This window comes from Bactrocera neohumeralis, chromosome 3 (genome assembly GCF_024586455.1).
Source record: "Bactrocera neohumeralis isolate Rockhampton chromosome 3, APGP_CSIRO_Bneo_wtdbg2-racon-allhic-juicebox.fasta_v2, whole genome shotgun sequence".
Taxonomy (NCBI): Eukaryota; Metazoa; Arthropoda; class Insecta; order Diptera; family Tephritidae; genus Bactrocera; species Bactrocera neohumeralis.
Window position 1 is genome coordinate 3,814,269 of NC_065920.1, and position 19,742 is coordinate 3,834,010.

Sequence of the window (19,742 nt, forward strand, 5' to 3'; positions counted from 1 at the left end):
AAGTATTATTTGGAACTTAAACTGAGTGAGCTTTGAGGTTTTAGTGAGCTTTCAAAACTTAGTATTGCAATTTTAGCCTTTCGAATCATGTAAGATATAAACTTTCAAGTTTTGTTTGCCACTTAAACCAAATGAGCTTTGAAGAGAAGTTTGAGCTTTTAGTGAGCTTTCAAAACTTAGTATTGCAATTTTAGCCTTGCGAATCATGTAAGATATAAGCTTTCAAATATTATTTGGCACTTAAGCTGAGTGAGCTTTAAAAAGAGCTTTGAGCTTTTAGTGAGCTTTCAAATTTTAGTGTTGCAATTTTAGCTTTTTGCTTATATGTAAGGAATCTGAAGCCTGCTTAAACTTTTAAACAAACCTTTCAAGCTTTTAAGCTGTTACTAAACGCACTTCTTACCGTTAACATATTACTAAAACCCCAAAAGTAACGCAAGCTGACTTTAACCTAAATATTCTTATACTTGAAAAATAAAAAACTACATCACTTTTGTTAAAACTGCCAATCAGCTAGAGGAGTCGCGTCTAAAAAATTTACTTTACTACAATTTCACTTCACCAAATCAATATTCTTGTTTGTTTTCATTTTACAAACTTTTCTTCTTCGTTAATTTACAATCCAAAGTGGGCATCGATTATTACATTTTGTGGAGGATTTGATATTTCTGAGAGGGGTTTTGGTGGTTCGAAAATAATTTATGTTTTACCATGATTACAGCGCCGCCCGCTATTATAACACGGGCCGTATGGGAGACTTGTCCCTCACCATTGCGTGCAATGCAAGTGTACTCTCCGATGTCCTCGTGTCGGATGGTGGAGATCCGTAACTCGGTGCCATCATTAAAGATGCCAACAGTAGACGAGGGATCAACGGGATTAGCATCTTTGTACCATAAGATCTCTGGTGTTGGGGTGCCATCCGCTTGACAATTTAGAATAATTGAGTCGCCTGTTTTTCGCGTGGAAGAGACAAAGAAAGAAAGAAAGAGAAAAAGTAGATTAATATTCAAATTTGATGCAATTGAAAAATACCGTAATTTATATAACATAATAAAGTGAACACCTCTGTGGAGTAAGCAGTAAAAGACTTAAAGAATACGTGAAACAATGCGTGGCATATACACACTCCCACGTACACGCATTGGCCTGTCAAAACTGCACGAAAGCTTGTGGCGCGGGCAGGCGTTGCTTGCCAGTCAAGTTAGCGATAAGCTGTCACAATGCGGACAGCGCTGGCTGATTCTGGCACTAGATAGCAGCAGCTACTTTTAGTTTTCATTTTCTATCATTTTCATTTTTCTTTTTGCTTTGAGCGCGCTCTGCTCATTGTCTTCGGCATGTACGTGCAGCGTATCTAACTGTCATTGTGCGCTGGTACGCAGGATGGTTCAGGGCGGTTTGTGTGCGTGTGCGTGCCTTTGTCGCTTGTTTGATTTGTTGTACGCGCACAGCAGCAAACTTTCCTTCCGGCTTATCATCTGCGCTCGCCCATCCTCACGCCTCCAACCTGATTTTTACGCGCCTCTGCATTACTGCCTAGCAGGCGCTCGTGCTGCGCTCTGTTCTGTGCAGATAATTTGCCATGAAAACTGCCGGTTGGCTTGTCTTTTATGTTAAGCGTTCTTTTTTTATCTTTATCCACTTCATCCTGCAGGAGTTGGCAAAGTAAAATGTGCGCTCAAATAGGATCAACAGTTAAAAATGGCGGAATAAAACAATACAATAATAACATATACTAGAACAAGTCGGCCAGAGCATGCCAACGATATTGCGCCATTGTTTATAAGTGGAACTGCCAGGCGGTGGAACGGCGCGCTGTTGTTGGCTGTCGTAAATGAGCCGCTTGCTTTGTTCGTTCTTGCATTCGCAGTGTGGCAAGGTTCGGTCCGGCGTCGCAACGTGAGCTGGCAGCGCTTTTGTTTGCAGCGCGAGTTCCTGCTGATTTGTTGCTGGTCTTTCTTTAAACACAATGTTTTCTCTATATTTTTCAACGGCTACATGTTCATCTAATTTTTGCTGGCTTCCATTCACACTTTTTTCTCGCATAATTTTTATAATTTCGCGTCTGTAGCCCAGCTTGGTGCATATTCTTTCAACTACTAACATTTCTAAATTTCATGAGCACCCTGTAATGAATGTGTGCTCTTGAAAGCGCGTCTTCAATGTGCGCTCTAGCGTTAAGGCATTCATTTCCTCTCCCATATCGTCGACCATTCATCCTTTCATTCCGTTTTTGACTCCTTTATTTACGTAGTACATAGACCTTCTTATTATTATTATTGTTGTTGTTGTTTATGCTTACTACGACAGCCGCAATTAACACAAATGGCTACAATTGGTTTCAATTGCCTTCAGTTGTTGTCCTTTGTTTCTTGCCATTGTTCGCTTGCGTCGTGCCGCAGTTGCATGGTTATTGTGGTGGTTGTTGTTGTTTCTATTTGTCTAAGCTTTAAGTTGGTTTTTGTTGTAGCCAGCAAACTTCAATTGGCTCCTCTTCACCGCCACATGGCTTTTGTTTGTCTAACCAACGCATTTTAATTACTTTTTAATTAACAAAGTTCCTCCTGTATTTGCGGCAATAACGGTAACTTTAAGCTAAATGTGGAAGCTAGATTTAAATAGAAAATTATTTGCATTTCTTTAAAAAAAACTGCACGGTATTAGGTCGCAAGATATGCGGAGTTGTAATTTTTTTTTAATTTTCTTTTTAAAATTAAGAAATGAGCAACATACCTATATTTCGATCATAAAGTATGAATTTGTTTAGATTAAGTCCTAGTTTAGGTTAGATAAAATAGGCTGATTACTGAGATAAGCGCGATTATTAATAACTCCACTTGGACTGCAAGAGGCGCTTGTCCGCTGTAATGCCCAGAACTTCTAAGTATGGATCGAAAAGACCATCGCATATAGGCGAAATGCCTAAAGCCAGCCACAAATTTGTTGAGCTGACTTACATCCACTGAAGATAATTCGCTAAAAAGCGTCTAGGGCCAGCCAGAATTTATTGAGCTGTCTAATATCCACTGAGGGCAATTCGCCAGGTTCGTAGAAAGTATGTCAACCAAGATGTTTCATCCTTTGTCTGACTGAAGTTGGACAACAAAAGAGAAAGTGTCTAGATGTGTCCCGGCCTCGGCAACTTTGGCAAGTTGGGCCCTCCAATATGACCATGTGAACCTTGCTAAAAGCTAGTAGGTTCAAGGACCTTAAGCGTTCCACTCTGAGCCAGAAATCTTTCGCAACGTCACAAGTGCTGATTGCTAACGAACCCTTACTAAGCTCAGGCGACTGTCATAGATCCAGAGCCGGAGACAGCGAAATACCTGTTTGTTCTCATTCTAATGAGATGTAGGTGAGGGTGCTATTTTCAGCGAGCTTATCAGCTTTATAGCTTTCCAACAAATACGATGTGGCCAGTCGCTAAAAGTGAGATCATGTATTCCTTGACTAGCTTTGAGTTTACTGTCAGCGAGTTCAGAGCCTGTATAGACGGTCTGCTATCGGATTGTATGCATACCTTCCTAAAAGAAACCACACTCCGTAGAAGTACATCGGTTGCAACCTCGACGGCGGCCACTGCTGCTTGAAAGATACACAGAGAATGTTGAGGAATAGAGCTTCCGAAAGAATATTCCCACTCCAACGTTCCTCTCGTGCTTCGATCCATCCGTGGAAAAGCTAACTTCGTCTCTTCTCCAGCGACTTTGCCAAAATCACATATATGTATATTGAATTTAGTTGTAGCCAGGTTGCCAGGTTACCTACTTGTTTCAATATTAGTCCCACAAAACCTAAGCAGTTGGGAAGAAAATATTCGGGTGATTCCATCATATTTTCTTCTTCAACTTTGGCAACTGATATCCGACAAGACCTTTGGTTACGGTTAAGGAAAAGTAAACTGCTGAGTCAACAAACCTCACTAGATCATTTGCGGTCTTTCTCAGGCAAAAAAAAAATTCTACGACTACAGTTCAGCGTTCAGCGATCTCACACGAAATCCAGACTTTGTAAATAAGTTCTTCAATATTTCAAAAACTTACGAAGCTTAGCTAAGTCACGGGATTGAATATACCTCTTTCTACCCATCGGCTCCTCTGTACTTGGTGCTATGCGAATAGCATGCGAGCAGATCACACATATGACGGTTTGTTGAAATTTAGTCGGAGTTAATTTTTCGTTTTTAAAGCAAGTTACTAAACTCGAAAAGAAATATGTTCATACATATATACTCGTATGCATTTCACTTCCGCCCTGCTCGCCAAGCCAAAAGTAGCGTTATATAAACATTTGCGAAGCTGACAGCAACCATTTTGCCACTACTAATTGCCATTTACCAGCTGCAGACTCGCCCGAGCACTGCATTTCGTCTGTCCAGCTGACTACGCGGGCACAAATTAAACACGTCTTCATAGCTGTCTATTAAGACAGCAGCGCCGCAGCAACAGTTGACGGAGAAACGGATGGCAACTCAGTCACAAGTCAACCGCATATTAACTTTGGCTAACTTGGCTCCTTTTCAAGTTTAATTAGACAACATTAAAGTGGAAAAGCAACTACTTCGCTTTCAGCTATTTGTCGGGAAACATTTCATGTCAAGGCATGCGCTGAGAGCGAGTGAATGTGTGAGCTGTCATATACTATATATGTGAATATGTACCTGAATTTGTAGTCAGGACTTGCAAACAATGGTTAGGAGATGCTGTTGGTCTCCAACTTTGTGTTTTTATCTTTCCCAATGCATGAAATACACCCACCATGCAGAGCGCAGTCAAACTTCAAAGGTGACAAATTGCGCGCTAAATCACGAAACGCGGAGTTCTCTACACATACACATAGAGAGTTGGCAAAGAGACGGTCGGAGAGCTGACACAGTATGAGAATTACAGTCAACATAAATGAATCGCATTCAAGCAGAGCGCGGAGCAGGGTTTGTGGCAAAAGCGTAAGTAATGGAATTTGGAACAGAATTCAAATCGATGCTAACGGTGCAAGCTCTCTGAGTGTTTTTTGCAATTGCGATGCTATAGAGACAAATGCTGACAATTATTCATAGCGCCGGTGGAAGGGATTACGCATGGATACTGTAGTTGGGGTAATGGATACAAGTGGAATAGAGAAACAGCGATCATAATGTTTGAGGCGAAAAATATAAAATTTATTGAAAATTGGTAACTTTGTTGTTTTACAATTTGAATTTTTTTTGAAATTGAATGAGCGCCTAGAGTATGCCTTTGAAAATATGTCAGGTAGATCTTTACGAAATTGCTGAAATAGTGACATATTAAGTTTAAATGCCGAATGCAAAAAGTAATAATAGCAAAGTGATTAAGTAACTAGTTAATTACTAAGTTTTGAGTAATCCTGAGAATATTTGGCTCTTTTGCAATGCATACTCACAGTTCATTTTCAGCAACTTCACTTACACTCCATTACTTCTGCGTTTTTCCACATGCATTCTTTCTGGAATGCGCTCAGCTGATATTGGGACAACAATATTAAGGCTTTAAATAACTACCAGGTACACAAAATCTTCTATTTTTTTACCTGTCTACTTGCTGCAAAATAAAAAGTTGGGTTAGCTACTCAAATACTTTCGCAGACTTAGCCGAGTGTGAGTGTTGAACACATCAACAAGAAGGATAAACTCACTGAAAGTGACAAATTTGTGGGTTTCGCAAACAGACCGGCATGCAATTTGCCATTTATGACAGCGCACATTTCGGCTCACACACGATAGCCAAATGAATTGGCGCGCACACACTGCCAACGGCAGCTGCAGTGGCTTGAAAGTCGGGTTTATGCGAGCGTGGGTGCGGTGAATGAGCAAATTTGTCGAAAAAATCTCAATACCCGCACCGGTTAGAGACGCGTTGCTGGCGGGTGCGAAACGAAAAGCTGTCAGCGTGATGAATTCGGGTGCTCAGATACTATCGAAGGTGAGTGGCAGGTATGTGCGCGCACGAATGTATGCTGCTTTTAAGTAAAATGTGTGATGTCAAAGTGGCAAATGTCTGGAACTTTTTTGCAAGCAAAAAAAAGGTGAAAGTAACGTTTCTGCAGGCGAAAGATGGAGTCACACACACATATATGTATTCGCACACCCACAAGTAGTAGATTGTGATTTTGTAGTTTTGAAGTATATTTATGGGCGCCGTACAGCAGCTCACTGCATATGAAGTTGATGTATGCAAATTGCGCACACCTACACACACATACACTCAGGCATATACAAGTGACACCATTATAAGCTCTTGGGTACACATGTGAAGATTATAGCCGCAATTTGTTTGCGTTTCTATTCTTTCGCTTGGAAGGTGCTTTCACATCATGTTTTCCTTTTGCATTATTTTTGTTTTGATTCGGTGCATGGCTATGGCTATGGCTTAGCTCTTTGTGTGTTTGTGGTCCCAACAGCCTCGCAGCTGACAATGACAAATCGAAAGGTATAAATCCTAACGGGTTCTGTGGAAGCTGCCGCAACTGCTTTGGCATATACTCTCTATCCTTTTCGATTTTTTTTTTTACTTTTGTGTGTGTGCGTGTGTTGCATTTTGCTGGAAATTTATTTGCTGTAGTCGGAACTATCACAGCGTTTGGAGAATTGCATTGGCAAAATATTTATGATTATACTTTGTGCGCAATATTTGCTGGCAAACAGGTAAGCCAAGTTGTTTTGCGCCGCAAATAAATCAAACAAGAGAGCTCTCTGGTATTTCTTTACATTGGAATTTAGAAGAATCGTATTTATTGCGAATACGTTGCGTGGCATGCGTTCGTTCGGGGAAATTGTTCTATTTTTGTTTCTTGTTGGTGCAATATCGGTAGCTTTTAAATAGGTATTTTAGATTGATCCTGAGAGTAATTGAAAATGAGCTCATAGAGCGCTAAGATGAGGGAAAAATAAGTTGGATTGAATGCTTTTGAACGGTAGTATTAATATGTCAAACACAGTTATAATTCAGGTACCAATAAAGGCTGCTGAAGATATTAAGATAAAATATATCAACAAATAATTTTTCTATGTTTCTTGCGGGTCTTCCATGTACCCAATATTATGTCCTTCACTCTATCCTGTTAGCTTGTACGGTCGCACATATTATATTGTAAGTGCAGGAACTTAACATTTTCAATAGCTTTCATACATATGTAAGTGTCTTGTTGTGTTGTGTAATATTCTTTACTCTAGAAAAACGTAAGTTAAAAAAAATAAGCTTTTTGTGAGCTTTCACGCAAAAAATTATGTGTGTTAGCTTTCTAAAAGCTTTCATAATTCATAATACTCGTCTCAGTTTCTTTTCTTTGTATCTGATAATATTAAATAAAAGTACTTTTTCGCTGTATTTTCGAATCAAGTAGAGCTTTTAATGAGCTTTTATATTTCAAAGTATTATTTTCAGTTTTATTTTTATCTGATAATATTTCTAACATAATACATCAGTTTAGGAGATTGACATGGAAACGTTGTCTTAGTTGCATCATCAATTTAAAAAAAAATTAAATCTTTGCGAGCTTTCACGCGAAAAGTGATTTAAAAAGCTTTCATACAAAAGGTACTTATGTCAAATTATTTTCATTGCTTCGTTGTATTTTCTATCTAATTAGAGCTTTTCTTGAGCTTTCACAAATTAAAAGTACTCCTTTTAAGTGCCTTTGTGTATGACAATGTTTCCAACTAAATACATAAGTTTAGGAAAATGACACAAATAACGGTAAATTAGTTGCATCAGAAATTCAAAAAAATCTAAAGGTTCTTGCGAGCTTTCACGCGGAAAGTGATCTACGTTGGCTTTTAAAAAGCTTGCACACAAAAAAGTACTTTTGCGAATTATTTTCATTGCTTGCTTGTACTTTCTAGCTAAATAGAGCTTTCCTTGAGCTTTCACGTTTCAAAATACCATTTTCATCCTTTTTGCTTAATATCTAATGACAACTTCAACTAATACACAATTTTACGACATTCACACGGAAAATGTACTTTTGTTACATTATGTCCATTGCATCAGATATCATTTCAAAAGCTTTCAAAGAGCTTTCACAGACAACGATAGTTTTGGCAGATTCTTTTTATTGTATAAAATATAGTTTTACACTGAATAATCCATTCCTTTTTATTCCAAAAAACACTTTTTGAAGTTATTCTTAATGCTACTGTCTAATAAAAATAAAAATGAGCTTTCACATTTTTAAGCTTTCTAGTTTCTTAAATAATATTTAGTAACTTTTAAGTATTTATTAGAATATTTTGAATCGTACTCACCTAAATTAACATATATAATATCCTCTGGTGTAACACTAAAACGTGGCGGTGCATGTACGTCTAAATGGAACCATGTACCGTTCTTATGCTGCTTGGGATCACGATTTAAAAATACCACTTTACACTCATACCAGCCTTGATCCGACTCCTTGATGTTGGTCAAATTGAGTGAGGCCGAACCGAACGGTGAGTCCTGTGAGACGCGTGACACACGGCCCTTGTAGCCCTCTTCGATGTGCTCCGGATAGCTTTCATACCATATATAGATGGGCAAATCGGAACCCTGCTGGCGGCAGCGTTTAATATTTTTCAATTTTCGTTGTTCGTTTTTGGTTTTTGGTTTTGAAACACAAAAATTAGTATTTGTAGGAAAGTTCCATTGAAGAAAGAGAAATGTGAAATAGTTTGATGAAATTAGTACGACTTGTAGTGTTTATGTGTGCATAGACATGTAAGAAATGATAAAATAATGGCAATTGAAGTATGTCGATGTCAAACAATTACGAAATTACGAAACCAAAGAGTTTACATACTTGAAAAATCAATATTTACGAACGAAAGTAGATATTTATGTACATATGTTTCATTAGCTAAATAGTGAGCTACAAGTGAGTTTGTTGCATGATACTGGCGCAAAGAGACAATTCTTGCTTAAATGGTAGCAGTTAATAGTAGTATAAGTATATATGATATATAAATATATGCATAAGTATATATGTAGAGGTATTTTTACTAGCTTAGTGCACATAACTAAATCTATAAATACGAAAATATTTCAAAATGAAAGTATTCAAGCACAATTCAGTGGCAAAAACTAAATCCAGTTAAAAAAATGTTGTAAAATAATTTCTTGCCAATAATTGCTGTACAAATAAACGCATGCAGACCACATAAGTAGTTGCGTATTTGAGTAATGCAAAAATATGCGCAAAAAATCCACTCATAGTCCAAGTGTCTTGCCACATTCCAATGCCACTTTTAGTACACGCAAACCAAAAAAAAATATTAAATTAAAAATTCCATTATTTTTGCTACATTTTTAATTTACTTTGGCAGGCGCATACAATAAATAACAATTATTTCGTGCAAGCGCAAGTTTATGCAAGGTTTTTGTTGCCTACTTGGAGGCGCCAGAGCATGCAAATTATTAACTATGCACGGCATAATGCCGGAGCCAATGTATTGCGCACCAAAAATTAAAATTTTCTTTTTCTGCACGTTTTCCACACACACACACGCTTATTTGTATGTGTACACATGCATAATTGTATGTGTGTGTGTGCTAACTTATGCATGCGCACATAAAATTTAATGGTAAAACTGCAATAATTGCCTGAAAACTCGCAATAAACTCGAAATCAAAAATGCATCGGCATATAAGCGCATATATTGAATGTTTTTTGTGTGTATTTGTGTGAATGCATTAAAATATGCGCTAATATGTGGCATTTAAACATGCAGTGCAAGAGCTCAATTACACACCCGCATACATATTATATTGTCAGAAACGCCGCAACGGCACACTCTTTACGCGCTCAATACAAAAGTAAGTGCATGTTTGCATCTAGATATACATATATATGGCACGGTTCCTGGCCTTGGTTCGCTCGCTCACACATTTTAATAAAAACAAACAGTTTTTCTTCGCTTTTGTGGCGGCGCCTTCCATCTAGTTGACCAACGTGTGGTCACACATATTGTTTATTAATTCGATTAAGCCATCGAAAAAGCATCAGGATGTCTGCTTGCGTCAAGTGGTAAAATCACAGCTTCAATCACTTTCAAAAGCAATTTATGTGTTCTTTTTTGGAAATTTTGTGGAAATTAAGAGACGCTCATAATGTGATATGTTGAGTGATTCTATATTTTATGCCTTCACGAAAAACATACTAAAATTTCAAATTGATATCCTAAGTAGTTTTTGACTTACAGTCATTTAAAATGTACTCGCTCAGTTCAAACCGGTCCACCAGTTTACTTTGAAACGCTTTTATCGCCACACAGCATTTTTCGAATTTGCTGTAGTGATAACTCGACTCATCTTTTTTCTACCTGTTCTATATTTAATTCTATATATTATTTTGCAGTGACTGAATCGGCGCTTTTATCTAATCAAAAATCGAACTTTGACAGGCCAAAAATGACCAAAATTTGGAATAAAATTCAACTTTTTTTTAAACACTGCTTCTTTGTAAATTTTTGAGATCGGATTTGATATGTAAGAAAAATAACTTCTACTTTAGCGAATTTTTTTTATTTTTTGGTTTCACCCACGAGGAAGGCTGGAATCATGCAGCGATAGAGGACCTTCGTTTGGCGCTGTCAGAGATATTGTATAACTCAAAAAATACTTCTTTTTCTCTGTGTATTCATGAAGTACGTATAAGTATTTCCTGAATATTTCTAAACAGTCAATACAGTATTTGTTTTAATTCGCAAAAATCAACGCTTCTTTAGATTGTCACACTAGATATGCCCCTTATAACAGGTGGCGCAAAAATTACCTTCCGATGTTTTTTGGAAAATGAAAAACTTTTTTTCTTTTTGATTTCTTTGATTCTGTTTGTGGATTATTTTTATTTGGTTTTTTAAATTTTTTTATATCAAGTCGAGAATATGATATCATTTAAATGGCCGCCGCCACAGTTGATTCTCATTTGAGCCCTTTTTTATGGCATTTTCCATCATTTCCATCATTCCATATTGACGGATATTGTCTTTAAGAGCTGCAATAGTCTGAGGCTTGTTGACATAGACCCGCAACTTCAAAAAGTCTCACAAAAAGAAGTCCGGAGCGGTCAAATCTAACGATCTTGCTGGCCAGTGCAAATTGCCAAAACGGGAGATTAGGCGTCCGGTGTAGCAGGTTGGGGCACGCAGTGTAGCGTACCATTGTTTATTTCCGTGTATTTCCCATGTGTTTACTACACAAATGTCAAAACAGAACTGACATTAGAGGGCAATTGCAAATTGTATAGCATCTTCTGATCATCCTTTGACTTTTGCGCCACCCGTTCCATATATCACCTGTCAGAAACCTATATTTCCTTACTCAAATAAATTTTGAAATAGAAAATATTATTCTATTAATTATCTAAATGAATATATTGCTCCATTCAATACTATTCAAGTACAAATTTGCCTTTCATAAACTTATCAGTGACACCCTGGTATATGTCACTTTTGTACTTTTTGTATTACGAATATCTTAAAAGGTGCCCTTCCTCAAATATTTGTCTAAACTGTGCATAATCTTCTATGAATCGCCTTTAAGTTTACAGCGTTAAATATAATTCGACATTCCGTTGCTTTTTTCGTAATTTGGCGTCCACTAAAAACACAAAGTGAACTAATGTCGTTCTTCATTTGGTCATTTCTACGCTCATTCCATACAAACGGCACGGTTCGACGCCTGCTGTCATTCAAGAGAGGTCAAAACTTGGTAGATTAAATTCATGCTGATTTCTGGTGCCAGCTTAGCATTGCTTCTGATATTTAACTCCATATAGATTAGAGGTGTTTTGTAGTAGTAGCAGTAATGTCAATATTGTTTTCCTATTTCACTTCCAACCCTCTGATCACTGTCTGTTTTCTATATTTGATTAGAGAAGTTATTTCCTAAAGTATCGTTAACCATGAACCCATCCATTTGCTTTGTTTCTGAGCGATAGAATACTGCTGTTGGACTTATTTGCTCTTTTACTTTTTTATTTTATTAGAAATCATATTTTGAAGAAACAAATTCTATCACAGCCCCTCTGTCCAGTTTTAAAGTTGTCCGCTTAATAGATTGTACTTAATAAACATCAACAAATTGTGGGACTGACCAATGTGCATGTTTAATGGAGATGTGCGCTTAATAGAGCGTCCATTTAATAGAGCTTTCACAGCTTTTATATATGAATTGTTTTTACTATCCTATCTTCTAAGTTGGTTCGAACTGGACACACTGTGCTACATTTTGCTAAAATCGGTTCAGTAGTTTAGGAGTCCATCGCGGACAAACAACATGTGCCATTTTATTTTTCATAATTTTTATATATAAAGATATAATGGTATATGTAGCACCTGTTATGTGCTAAGCAAACATTTGCACTTAAGTTGATGCATGAAGTCAACCTGCATAACTTTAAACCCAGAAGCCAGCAACCTTTACGCTTAATTATTCCTAAGACGAGGTTTTATTATTCGAAATTCTGAGTAGCGCGTATCTTATCAAGTCAACTATGAAATTTTCTCAGTTTTTAATTGCGATGAAATTCGATTGGTATACATTTTACGACGACGTTAAAACGAAATCGAAAATTCAATCTTAGATTTTAAACAAAACTCTCAAATGGCAAGGCAGTAAGCGGATAGTTCTTTTGTGATTTAAAAAAAAAGGTTTATTAGTGAATTCAAAGTTAATATTTTTATAAAATTTTCTCACTATATATACTATACTGGAAACTTCTTAGTAAATGTGACTCAAAGCTAGAACTGCCGTTTTTATTAACTAAAACTTCTTTCTACTCATTTTTAAGCCTTTAAACATTGTTTTTATAGCATATTTATAAGTTTAATTTAATTTGAAAATTAGTTTTTTTCCACAGACCGACAGTTACTTAAGCGCTTTCGTGCAATCCCATTAAAATTTTCGTTTAAGCTGCTACTTAAAACTTCGAGTCCTCTTGCGCGCACACCTCCACTTTGCCGGGCACCCGCGCTGACTGCTGGCAAGCGACGATTTTTTGCTCATTCTTGACACTTAATTTGTACATTAGCTTGACAGCAGTGACGGCCAAAGTTTGCCCTGATAAATGTGTCAGAAAGTAGCGAGACACATGCATACAGAGCGAGAACGACCTGCAGCCAGCGCAAAGTAGCGTCAAAGTAACTCCAGCATATTTTGCTTTTATTACGTTCTGTCTGCTTCTGTATACTTTTACGTGTCATATGTGGCTAGCGGTAACTTGCTGCCAGATTAAAACTGATTGCATGCTTGTGAATAATTTTGACAATCAACTGAAGTAAGCAGAGGTGTGTGGTGGCGCAGTTTGACAGTGCAGCAGTTTACTTTAGAAATTTAAGAGAGTTAAACATGCTTACGCTTCCTTGCTTAGAATTTAATTTTCGCTTTGACGTAACTGTTATCAGTATTTCATGTTAGTTTTAAGCATGGCCTTCTGGGCGGAAGTGGGAACTATTGTGGCAGCAGAGAGCGCTCATTGTTGCGCGTAGCTCACCATAAATAACTACAAGCATAAGTCCGCTTAAAGCCTTTAATTTTGGTCAAATAATTGCGCTCACATTCACCGCCAGCAACTGTGTCAATTGCATGGTATGGCGCGCACGCCGCGGTGCACATGTCGTATACGCGATGTGTTTGGCTCGCTCTGACCGTTTATTGTGGCGCTGGTCGCATAACTTTTGCTCGCCTGCTTGCTCTCAAACACTGCTCGGCATGCGGTCTGTGGTATTTTCGGCTTTTTATGCGCTTACATTCGCAATATTTTTTTTTCCACCGCTAGTGTGCGTGTGTGTCTGTGTGTTTGGGGTTGTGTGAAGTAGAGATAACATGTGTAAAATTTGCAAGCGCCATGATTATTATGCTTGCCATAGCTGCTGTCCAAGCGATTACGATAATTTAAATAGTTTTTTGCGCTATAAATGCGATTTTGCGGTTTGGCTGTTTATACACGAGCGTAAGGCAGCGCTATTGTTATATGTATATGCTTGCAAGTATGAAGAGTTGTGCAGGGAAAATAAATACTTTCACAAGTTCTGGCTTGCTGCCAGCGAATATGAAGCCATGTTTGGTTTATGTGACGGTTTTTGTAGGTAAAGTAAAAATGTCTCTTGGATTAAAAATAAAAATAAAAATTTCAAATTTCTTCTTCTGTATTAATCTTGAAGACACCTTCCAGTTGATTTCTGTACTACCAAATAACCTAACTCGAGGTCGATCGCCGTTTCGACCAACATTAACAATTTCTTCTATAGACAGTATCATCTTGGAAGCAATGGCAATGCTCTGGGTAAATTTTCAGCAATTTCCGATATATTTTCCAGCCGCTTGAAGTTCGCTTTAACTTCATGGAACCCTATTGTTGTAAGCAACAAGTCTCTTATCGCACCGGAAAGAAGCAACTCAACATCAACTATATTTCAAGTGATTCAAAAAATTATTTTTATCATTTTGTTAAAAATTTTCGTTTCCATCTAGTTCCTGCGGCTCCCAACGCATCATTTTGAATGCGGAAAATTAATTTCGTATTTTTTGTTTGGCTAACTAATATCCAATCCATTCGAATTGGCCCCAAAATCCACGCATTTCAAACCATAAACTCAATTTAATGCTTAAACTTTTAAATACACGCATTTAGAGCTCTGAATTATAGTGTTTTGTACCAATCATGCGCATTAACCCAGTTGAAATCTGTCATAATTGGCATAATTAGCGCGGCTCATGCATATTTACCGCCGCCGCATTTTTGATTTGGCGTTTTAATTTTGTTTATTCTGTTGCAATTTGCTCGCTTTAATGTGAGCGTTTTTCCTCGGCAATTTGGTAATTTTGATATTAACGAAACATTGGCATTATGTTGCTGCGGTTTTTCGGTGTTATTTGCGTTTGACGCGAACGCAGTTTTTCAATAAATTGGTCAGCATGTGGCATTTGCTTTTAAGCATATTTAAGCCCTTTTTTATGTTATTTATTTATGTCTTTGCGCAATTTATTGTAATTGCTTTGGCGAAAATTTATTGCCTCGCAGGATTAATGTTTTATTTATTTGTGATAAATATTTTATTATATTTCTGCTTTTTTGGTACTTTATTAAATGCATTAAGGGTTTTTTCTACTGCTTTTTTATATGCTGATTGAATTTCAAAATCTAATTAACCTATAAACTCGAGCAAGTGGAAAACTGTATGGGATTTGAATGTAATTTTGGCGGATTAATAACACAATGATTTATGAACTTTGTATAAAAATCGATATTTTTGTATATTGAGAATATTTCACATCTGAACTGGTGCACTCTCTTTGTCAAAGGCTACTAATATATCAGATAATTCCAGGATATTCCTTAAAGGCTGCCGAAATAAATGCGGTTTATTGCTTCCAGTTTGGATCATATTGTAATGATATGCCAATCTTCCAAGTGTTAGTGGCTTGTATCGAAGGAATTCTATTTTGACAAATTAAAAATAACTGCGCTCTTAGTGATATCACATCCTTAAAACCATACCGCAATCAAGGACGACTTATTTCGCTTCCAAAATATAGTTTTATATGCGCTTAGCGAGCTTTGGCATTATTCGTCGACCTAAAATAAAAGCTTCCCATAAAGTGAGAGCTTTTTTAGACCCTGTTATTTCAACGAATTGTTGCCGAAGAAACTCCGAAGTATATATGCGCAACACGACACATTTCCGATCGCTTTGCAGTGGCACTTTGGTGGAGAAAATATATTTTTCTTCAATTCAATTAAAATTTTTTTGAGGGATTACATGGGTTTACAGGTTTCAAAAAATCGATTTTTTTATTATCTTATTAATTCTTACAATACCTCTAGTATATTTTCCGAGTAATAGTTACGGAGATACAGCCTTGACAATTTGTGCGCTCGAGGCTGGCTAGGCTAAGAGCTCCGTCTTTAAACGAGTTTTTTTTGAAATTGTGTTTTTGAAGTCGGTTGGCAAGATTTCTAGAGAACTACTAAACCGATCTTCATATAATTCTTGAAGACTTGGAAAAAGGATTTTTTTCGATTGCAACTATTTGAAATAAAAACGACATTTTCACTGAAATTTTCATTGCTTTGTAAAAATTTCAAAAATTTAATTTTCAGTTTTTTCTTCCTTCGTCCAAGTTCTAAGTTCAGGTTTTAACTAAAACACGTATTTTTCACTTTAGATGATCCTTTAAGGAATTATTCTGCCAAAGCGGCCGAATCTTTTTTCCGAGGGGTCACCGGAAATGGCGGCGCAATGGCCGAATTTAAATTTTTTTTTTCAAAAATTTCGAAGTTTCTGTGTTAATAGTGTATGTTTGAAATAATAAAAATTTCTAAAAAAAATATTTAATTTTTGATATGAAAAAAAAGTGTTGAAAAAAGGCTGTTTTTTAGCCAAGGAATCCCATTTGACTCCTTAAAATCCTTAAATTTTTTTTTAAATATCATTTTCGCAACTCTAACACTCTCTTATTCTATAGACTTAAGCTACAACAACAAAAACTTAAATTAACATGCATGAAACCACTCTATCAGCTATGTAGAATACGTAAAACTAAGAAATAAGAGACATGCAACATGGAGCAATTAAAAAATAAATGTAAAAAGTAACATTAAATTCATGTGTGTAATATTTCCTTCGAGTATTTCACTCGAATTCGCATATTTTTTTTTATACTGTGCAATTAAGTTAATTGAAATTCGAACTTCGAGACTTCTACAGTTTCTTGAACAGGTGAGTGAAGGAGACTAGACGTTTGTTTGGTTCTAAGGTGAGCGAGTCTAAGGTGAGGTGAGGGAGCAGTAAGGCAGGCGGTGAGTTGTGGCAAGTGCATTGGAAGAGTACAGTGCATTTTGCATATAACTGAAATATATTTTGAAATGTATTGAAGAGTTTCGAAATGAGAGCTGCAATGCGTACTTGTGGTCTTCGTGAGTACATATTTCTGCCGCACAAGTGCGCTTGGCATTCATGAGAGCCTCTTTAAGCGCAATAACTAGAAAGTTACTTTGTAGCAATGGCGGTGAAGTATTTTGCAATTTAATTACTAATTTTCAAGTCTATACTCGTGTGGTCAGACAAAGCAGCAAGATGTTGCATTCTAGTATTTCTTTTACTAATTGCTAGTGAATGGCATGGCAAACTTTGCTGGCTGCACGCTTGCAAGTAATACTCGTACTTAGTAAGATGCAATTGTTAGTAATTATTTTTTTGTATTTGAAAATTTTCGCTTGAAAAACTAGTTGTTAGTGGTTCGAATAGCGGCAAGTTGCTAGGTTTGCACGCAACTTGGTGAGCGTGTGCTGTTTTTTCGTGTGTGTGAAAGTTGCGCGCAGGAAAATCGAAAACTAGTGGATGTTAGAAGGGATGGTAGAGCGGTGTTTTTGGTGAATTTTGTTAGTATGGCATGGAAGCGTTTGCAAATTGGTGGTGAACTGCTTGATGGATTGCTAGGTGAATTGCTAGTGAACTGTTGGCAATTGCAGTGACGTGGGCGCTTGGTTGAAGTGGTGCTGGATGCGGGGTGTTTTCTTCTCTGACTCTCTCTCTCTCTTATTTGAAATTTTCATAAGATTTTCTTTAGCGAATAAACGATTTCATTTTCAATTAAAAATTTTGTTATAAATTCGCAAAATTTTTGCCTCCGACGATTTTGCATTTTTAAAAATCGTATTGAAATTTGAAAATTTAGTATTTGATTCGTTCAATTTGTTTTGTTTTATAGTTTTAACGGTGTATTTTAGCGGTATAAAGTTCAACGCAAATATAGTTACTTGAAAAAAGCGCTTATTGTATTGAGTTCGTGTATTGTTTGGAGCATATATTCGTAAGTATGTATGCAAGTTAACTATTTAATGCTAAAATGAGTTGCAGCTATTTGTAAGAAATAATATAAGCAACAATTTTTAATATTAATAATAATATTTTTAATAAAACAAAGTAATTAAAATTTTTTCAATATTTTTTTTTGCAAAAAATAAATTTTTTCAATATTTTTTCTTGCGAAAAAATTAATTTTTGTTAAATAATTTTTCATTAAAATATATTTACGAAAATATTTTTTTTTATAATTTTAATAAAAAAAATCAATTTAATTTTTCAATATTTTTTCCTTGCAAAAAAAAATAATTTTTTCAAAAATTTTTTAATCATTTTTCATTAAGGCCTTTCCAAAAAATATGTTTTAATATTAAAAAAAATCCAAACTTTTTCCAATTTTTTTTTGCTCGTAAAATTTATTTTTCCAAGTGCTCTTTATTAGATACATACGTATCTGCGCAATAACATTTTTTGAAAATATTTAAATTTTTTCCAAATAATTTTTTTAATATTTTTAATAAAAAATTTGATATTTTTTCTTGCGAAAAATTGTTTTTCATGGAATTATTAGAAAGAGAAGAAATTAGGGTTATTTCGAAAAAATATTTTTTTTTAGTAATTTAAATTAAAAAGGTAAGACTTTTTAATACTTTTTTCTTGCAAAAAAAAATTTTTAATAACTTTTCAATAGAAGTTGTTTCCGATAAAAAATTTCAATTTCGTCCATAATTTTTTAATTACTTTTCATTAAAATATTTTTTATATATTTTTAACAAAAACTTTCAAATTTGTAAAAAAATTTTTTGGTGAAAAATTTATTTTTTCATCTACTTTTTATTAGAAAAATTTTCAGCAAAAATAATTTTTTACTAATTTTAATTTTTTTCTTATTTTTTATTACGAAAAAAACTATTTTTTTAATTACTTTTCAATAGAATTTTTTTTTTTTAATAAAATATTCAAAATTATTTATTTTTTTTGTGAACAATTTATTCATTTAACGATTTTTTCGCAAAATAAAATATTTTTAAGTCCGCTCAACTCATTTTGCATATTTTGTTACATAACGACATATTTGTTTGCTCTGTTTTCATTTGTTTATATAAGTATATAAGTATGTGTATGTGTTGGTAATTACGAGAGCTAAAAGCATTAAAACGAAGCTCAAATATGCTAATGCATACAGTTTGCATTCTAGCCTGGGCCAGTATTGAAAGAAACGCATTTATTTATATTAAGGCTGGTATAAAATGTATGTATGTATATAGTTATATATAAACAAAAGGGTTTAAAAAGCGCATAATGGAAATAAATTTTGTTTACACAATTTTCCATAACAAATTAAGAAATAACGCACAATCACGAATTTCCAATGCATTTCGCTCTCAAATAAACAGCACTAATCAAAATAATTCCATTTAAACATACAAATTTACACTTTAACTAAGGCAGCCAATAATTTCGTATGCAACATTTTGAAAATTTTCTCCATAAACTTTTAACACCGAATATATGAAAATGCAAATTCCAGCAAAACAAAAACACATTTCAACTAAAATCATTGAACGTGGCGAAATTTGAGATTCTTATGTACTTATGTTGAAATAATAGACAAAATCATTACTTTACAGTTTACAGTTGTTTATTTTACTCATATATGCTATATGTTAAATGTTACTGTTGTTGTTGCACGCAATGGAAACGCTTACGTTCATGGCCAATACTAAATACTCACAGTTGAGCGGAGCTAATGAGCAAAATTTCGCTTTTTTCTGCAGCTTCTGTGTGTGTGTGTGTAGGCAGCATTGCGTTACTGCGCCGAAATATATGCAAAATGCATGCACATGCACAACAGCACACAACTATACCGCCTTCAAAAACACACACACAGCAGCACTTTTTTCAAATTTTTTGAATTTTCTTCTGATTTTTGCTCAAC

At 35.5% G+C, this 19,742-nt stretch overlaps 1 protein-coding gene across 5 annotated transcripts in view; it reads right to left on the bottom strand.

The window, feature by feature from the left end:
- Nucleotides 1-19,742, bottom strand: part of LOC126754254 (protein turtle) — a 137,830-nt gene that overhangs the window by 50,739 nt on the left and 67,349 nt on the right. For all 5 annotated transcript variants that reach the window (XM_050466266.1, XM_050466265.1, XM_050466264.1 and 2 more), the window contains exons 5-6: nucleotides 8,264-8,546; nucleotides 711-952 (exon numbers count right to left, since the gene is read on the bottom strand). In XM_050466266.1, coding sequence (XP_050322223.1) covers nucleotides 711-952; nucleotides 8,264-8,546 — 525 coding nt within the window. The remainder of the gene's footprint in view (nucleotides 1-710; nucleotides 953-8,263; nucleotides 8,547-19,742) is intronic.